This window comes from Micromesistius poutassou (assembly GCF_964030765.1).
Source record: "Micromesistius poutassou genome assembly, chromosome: 15".
NCBI lineage: Eukaryota > Metazoa > Chordata > Actinopteri > Gadiformes > Gadidae > Micromesistius > Micromesistius poutassou.
Genome location: NC_140285.1, coordinates 2,014,523 through 2,021,363, shown reverse-complemented (window position 1 = coordinate 2,021,363; position 6,841 = coordinate 2,014,523). Strand labels below are relative to the sequence as shown.

General features: G+C 49.4%; 1 protein-coding gene across 1 annotated transcript in view; it reads right to left on the bottom strand.

The window, feature by feature from the left end:
- plxna3 (plexin A3) overlaps positions 1–6,592 on the bottom strand; it is a 40,138-nt gene extending 33,546 nt beyond the window's left edge. The window contains 3 exon segments of the mRNA XM_084479416.1: positions 1–96; positions 1,154–1,546; positions 6,480–6,592. The exon segment at positions 1–96 is cut by the window's left edge and continues 95 nt beyond it. Coding sequence (XP_084335542.1) covers positions 1–96; positions 1,154–1,458 — 401 coding nt within the window. The 5' untranslated portion in view covers positions 1,459–1,546; positions 6,480–6,592.
- Positions 6,593–6,841: the final 249 nt, after the last annotated feature.

Sequence of the window (6,841 nt, the reverse complement as noted above, 5' to 3'; positions counted from 1 at the left end):
TGGCAGACGCCCTGCCAGATGGAACCACACGCCACCAGCCGGTTCCCAGAGTAGTCCACCAGCAGCAGCTTGTTCACGTTGTCCATCGACTCCAGTCTGGAGGAGGAGAGAGGAGGCAGGAGAGGAGAGAGGAGGAGAGAGGAGGAGAGTGGATGGAGGAGAGGAGAGAGGAGGAGAGTGGAGGAGAGTGGATGGAGGAGAGGAGAGAGGAGGAGAGTGGATGGAGGAGAGGAGAGAGGAGGAGAGAGGATAGGAGAGAGGGAAAAGAGGAGAGAGGAGGAGGAGGAGAGGAGAGGAGAGGGGAGAGATGAGGAGAGGAGAGAGGAGGAGAGGAGAGAGAAGAGAGGAGGGAGGAGAGGAGAGAGGGGAGTGGAGGAGAGTGGAGGAGAGTGGAGGGAGGAGAGGAGAGAGGAGGAGAGTGGAGGAGAGTGGAGGGAGGAGAGGAGAGAGGAGGAGAGTGGAGGAGAGTGGAGGGAAAAGAGGAGAGAGGAGGAGGAGGAGAGGAGAGAGGAGGAGAGTGGAGGAGAGTGGATGGAGGAGAGGAGAGAGGAGGAGAGTGGAGGAGAGTGGAGGGAAAAGAGGAGAGAGGAGGAGGAGGAGAGGAGAGGAGAGGGGAGAGATGAGGAGAGGAGAGAGGAGGAGAGGAGAGAGGAGAGAGGAGAGGGGATAGGAGAGAGATGAAGGAACAGAAGAGAGAGGAGAGAGGAGAGGAGAGAGGAGGAGGTAGGAGAGGAGAGAGGAGAGAGGAGGTTAAGATTTCCCAGACAGACAGGCAGAGAGAGACTACTATTTAACCATTCAGCAGATGCTTTGAGGTGCTTGACTTACAGAGCGATGTCATTAAGGGAGAAGATAGAGGTCAGGGGTCATGTTGTTAAATATTATATTAATTAAAGTGGTGAGACAGACAAGAATTGATGAGATGAAGTGGTCAGACAGGAAGTATTCCAAACATACAGGAATTGGTCAGACAGATAGGAAGAAGTCAGACATGAAGAAATCCAGACAGGTAGGAAGTAGTCAGACAGACAGGAAGTGGTCAGATAGACAGGGTCAGACAGACAGGAAGTGGTCAGCCAGACAGACAGGAAGAGGTCAGACAGACAGGGTTGGAGAGACAGAAAGAGGTCAGACAGACAGGGAGCGGTCATACCTGTGGGCGCAGGAGCGTACGCTGGGCGGGGGGTAACACTTGGCGTTGTCCTCCACGGGGCCGGTCATGTGACTCCGCAGCTCCGTCAGATTGGCCGAGAGCTTGAGGATCTTGTTGACGGCGCCGACGAAGACGTCGCCGGAGCGCTGGTGCACCGTCAGGTGGGTGAGGGAGGAGTCGGGGCCCCGGTACACCACCGCCTCCTGCTGGGGGCCCCGCAGCACCGCCGCACACACACACAGGGAGCAGAGCAGCAGGAGCAGCAGCAGCAGGGGGGCGGAGGAGCGGAGCATGGTGCACGCCATGGAGGAGGAGCAGAGGAGAGAAACGAGATGGAGGGAGAGGCCCGGCTGGAGTCAGTTCTGATGAAGAGACCACCTCAACGGGACATGTCTGGGGAGAGAGAGAGAGAGAGAGAGAGAGAGAGACATTAACACAGCATCGTGAGAGACCGAGAGAGAGAGAGAGAGAAAGAGAGAGACAGAGAGACAGACAGAGGGAGAGGGAGAGAGAGAGAGAGAGAGAGAGAGAGAGAGAGAGAGAGAGAGGGAGAGAGAGAGAGAGAGACATTAACACAGCATTGTGAGAGACAGAGAGAGAGAGAGAGAGAAAGAGCGAGAGAGAGACAGAGCGAGAGGGAGAGAGAGAGAGAGAGAGACATTAACACAGAATCGTGAGAGACAGAGAGCGAGAGAAAGAGAGAGAGACAGACAGAGTGAGAGGGAGAGAGAGAGAGAGAGAGAGAGAGAGAGAGAGAGAGACATTAACACAGCATCGTGAGAGACCGAAATAGAGAAAGAGAGAGACAGACAGAGCATCAACACAGCATCGTAAGAGACAGAGAGAGAGAGGGATATCAACACAGCATTGTGAGAGAGAGAGAGAGAGAGAGAGAGACATTAACACAGCATTGTGAGAGACAGACTGAGAGAGAGAGAAAAAGAGAGAGAGATTAGAACCCGACCAATATATCGGTTGGCGGATTTGATCGTCCGATATTGGCCTATCCCAGATTTATCGGTATCGGCTTATATGTGTGCTGATATGAAACTTTTGAATTGGTGTGGATTCCTAAATATAACTACTAGGGGTGTAACGATACGCGTATTCAAACCGAAATATTTCAGTACGGGTCTAACTGTTCGATGCACGTTTCATTTCGGTACGTACTGAAAAAAACATCAATAATCAATACGTTTTTATTGATTATCACACACTCTGTTAGTGTCTTGTCCTGTCCTGATGTTTTGTGTTGAGGACCACAATGAAAATAAGTCCTGGACTTTATTGTGTTTTTATCCTCAATTGTATTTGATGTCTTTTCATTTGTGTAAGGCATTTGTTTGATACAATTTAATAAATCAAAATCAAATTGTTCAATAAAATAATAAAAACTTCTGTACCGAAAAACATACCGAACCGTGACTTAAAAACCGAAGTACGTACCGAAACATGAGTGTATGGGTGTATCGTTACACCCCTAGTAACTACCTGATTATAAATCCTCTACTGCGGTGGTTGAACCTCTAAATGCTTTACAGAGCACCTCTGTGTAAACACTCCAACAGTTCTACATCTAAGTGGGTTCCGTAGCTCCTACCCCTACAGGCCACCACCCCCAGGATACCATGATGTAGATCAAATAACCTCGGACATAGGTCAATTTTAAATCGGCCGTTATATCTATATCTGTAATTTTTTAAAACCTGAGCTCTAATATCTATCTCTATATCTTCATATCTATATATCTATATATCTACAGTATATCTATATCTTTATACCGATATATCTTTATCTATTTCTATATTGGAAAGGTTATTCATAAATATACTGGACGTATGGAAAATGTATATTAAATATATATTTAAACATCATGACAAGCACTTTGTCAGTGTCACTACTTCATGGTGTGTTCACACACACACACATGCAAATGCACAAACAGACCCACACACACAGACGCACTCACACACACACACACACACACACACACTGAAAGATCAGCACATTAGCTAATTAGCGGGCAGAGCTTGGGAATATGACAGAGAAAATGTAGACAGATGGATGTTTGTGTGTGTGTGGGCAGGCATACGTGTGTGTGTGTGTGTGTGTGTGTGTGTGTGTGTGTGTGTGTGTGTGTGTGTACGCAGGCATGTATAGACACCAAACAGCTGGACAGAAGGGGAGGATAAAGTTTCAGTTGGCAGAGACAGATTTCAACAAAACATTGACTGCTGTCTACTGTTCATTGACACACACCGGTGTCTGAGTTTGTGTGTGTGTGTGTGTTTGTGTGAATGAATGTGTGTTTGTTTGTGTGTGCGTGATTAAGCGTTGTCAGTGTAAATTAAATTACTTGAAGTCAGAACAGAAGTCTGAGAGACTGTTCTGTCTGTCCTTTATCATCACTTCATAATTCTGTCTCTCTCATCCCCCCATCATTCTCTCTCCTCTCTCATCCCTCTATCATTCTTTCTCTCCTCTCTCATCCCTCCATCATTTTGTCTCTCCTCTCTCATCCCTCTATCATTCTTTCTCTCCTCTCTCATCCCTCCATCATTTTGTCTCTCCTCTATCATCCCTCTATCTGTGTGTGAGAGAGAGAGATAGACTGAGATAGTAAAAAAGTGAGAACAGTATAACAGTCCATTCAGCAGTTTAACAGATAGACCCATGAACTTTGAACTCTTAAAAATTCGCATCTCTCTCTCTCTCCCCCCCATCTCCCTCTCCCTGTCTCTCCCGCTCTCTCTGAGACAGAGCAGCCTTGTGTTTGATTTCCTGGGTGAACGAGGGAAAGGGACAATGTTCCCATTACACACACACACACACACACACACACACACACACACACATACACACACACACACACACACACACACACAAACACACACACACACACACACACACACACACACACACACACACACACACACACACACACACACAAAAAAAATGTTCACAGAAAGACAGCAGTCCCACAACAGCGAATGTTTTTTCTGAGTAGTTTTCTGGAGGAGCGTTCATGTTATAATCTTCACTGTGTGAGGTACATGTTATAACCCCTAAATGTTATAATGCTCACTGTATGTGGTACATGTTATAACCCCTAAATGTTATAATGCTCACTGTATGTGGTACATGTTATAACCCCTAAATGTTATAATGCTCACTGTATGTGGTACATGTTATAACCCCTACATGTTATCATCCTCACTGTGTGAGGTACATGTTATAACCCCTACATGTTGTCATCCTCACTGTGTGAGGTACATGTTATAACCCCTACATGTTGTCATCCTCACTGTGTGAGGTACATGTTATAACCCGTACAGGTTATGACTCTGGTTGTTTTTCATCAGCACGTCCAACGTGACAAATCAACACAATAATCCATCAGCAGGTCATCGTTCTCTTCACATGTTATGGTAGGATCAGCGAACAGGACGGGCATCCACGTTTTAGTGTCTTAGGTTAGGGGAAGGTGCTTTTGTACACAATGATGTTACATTGGGACACTTTGGAGGAAGAGATCTGTGTTTAGAGTGGAAATAAAATGACCTGAATAAACATTTGGTTTATCGTTACTATTTTCTGACCCGAATGGTCGTGGATGAGGTCCCATGACGAGGTTAACCCATCAACTAATTAACCACCGTGACCTGGTTAACCACCGTGACCTGGTAACTCTCTAACCCGGTTAATGTCTAACCTGATAACTCTCAAACCTGGTAACCTGTGTGTGTGTGTGGTTGTGTGTGTGTGTGTGTGTGTGTGTGTGTGTGTGTGTGTGTGGGAACCAAGGTTGGACCAAGAAACTATGCTGGTCCCCCACGTAAACACAAAAATAATACACACACACACACACAGACGAAGGCCATACAGACAGCACATACACTATATACAGGTCTTAAACACACATTAGCCAGAGCAGAGCAGGGTTGGGTATTTATATTCCCTGTGAAGCCCAGGGTGTAGAGCAAGGCACCCACACTGCAGGGTTGGGGGTTCTACTCCCTGTGTAGCTCAGTATAGAGCAAGGCGCTAACACTGCAGGGTTAGGGGTTCTACTCCCAGTAGGTAGAGCAATGCAATAACACTGATGGTTAGGGGTTCTACTCCCCGCCGCCCAGTAGGTAGAGCAAGGCACTAACGCTGCAGGGTTGGGGGTTATACTCCCTGTGTAGCTCAGTAGAGCAAGGCACTAACGCTGCAAGATAAAGGTTCTACTCCATGTAGCTCAGTAGAGCTAGGCACTAACACTGCCGGGTTAGGGGTTCTACTCCCTGTGGAGCCCAGTTGGTAGAGCAAGGCACTACCCTCCTAAACATTAGCTAGTCTGACTAAAAACACTGGCTCGTCAGGTGACATCACATCCAGTGTGTGTGTGTGTGTGTGTGTGTGTGTGTGTGTGTGTGTGTGTGTGTGTGTGTGTGTGTGTGCGCGTGCCTGCGTGCGTGCGTGTGTGAGTCGCACGGAGAAGAAGGGTGGGGGGCCACCAGGGAGACTGGGGCCTGTCCGCCGGAACAAGAGCCTCCCTGGCGGCTAATCTAATGTTCCCTCCCCGCCGGAGCTCCAGACTGGGGCTGTTGTTGCCGGGGAGCGGGTCGGTGCCTCTCGTGTTACCGAGGCTCTGTCCGCCGACACGACGGCTCTTTGTTCCGCACAGCCAGGACCCCGTTCGATCCCGCTGTCGTTCGGGGTGTTCAGCGGGGATCGGTCCGACAACCCTCCGGTTAAAATAAATCACGGCTCGCTCACATCATGCCATCAGAACCGGTTCATTGATCGCTCTCTCTCCGTGCGCGGTGATGCTCTCTCTCTCTCCGTGCACGTGGAAGAGCGTCGACCGGAGAGGAGAACACGAGCAACGTTTTCGGAAGACGCGGACCGATGGGAGGCCCGCAGTGGGCCAGCAGAGCGAGCCGAGGGTTTTCAACTGGGAATTTAAATGTTTTAAACCCCCTTTGTTCTTAATGGAACTGGTCGGCCTCTCCCACATACACACACACACACACACACACACACACACACACACACACACACACACACACACACACACACACACACACACACCCCACATCACCTAAATACCGTTTTGCGTGTGTATCTGAAACCATCAGAACCCCGCATGCATACTAACCATACCGTTTGCGTGCGTGCGTGCGTGCGTGCGTGTGTGTGTGTGTGTGTGTGTGTGTGTGTGTGTGTGTGTGTGTGTGTGTGTGTGTGTGTGTGTGTCTGTGCGTGTGTGTGCGTGTGTGTGTGTGTGTGTGTGTGTGTGTGTGTGTGTGTGTGTGTGTGTGTGTGTGTGTGTGTAACCCACCTGGACTCGAGCTCCGGTGGTCACATTCACGACGTGGTCCCGTGGTCTTCCTCCAGGGGAAAGAGCGTCTCTTGTCGGGTAAATATTCCTAGGCGGGCCGCCGTGTGTCGGAGGGGCTACGGGAGCCTGTGGCACGGCACGGCGCGGCTCTCCATTTAGCACACTCGGTTTGGCCACCAACCCACCAACCAGACCCAGGACCGTACCACTGCTGCCAGGGGGGGGGGAGAGACGAGAAGCACGACACACGGCCGTAGTTCCCCTCTTCCGGAGACTGCTCGGTGGTCTGCGGGGTCTTCAGGAAGATGTCCGCCGCGTGTCGAAGACAGACCCGTGGAAGAGAGGTGGAGGAGAGAGAACAG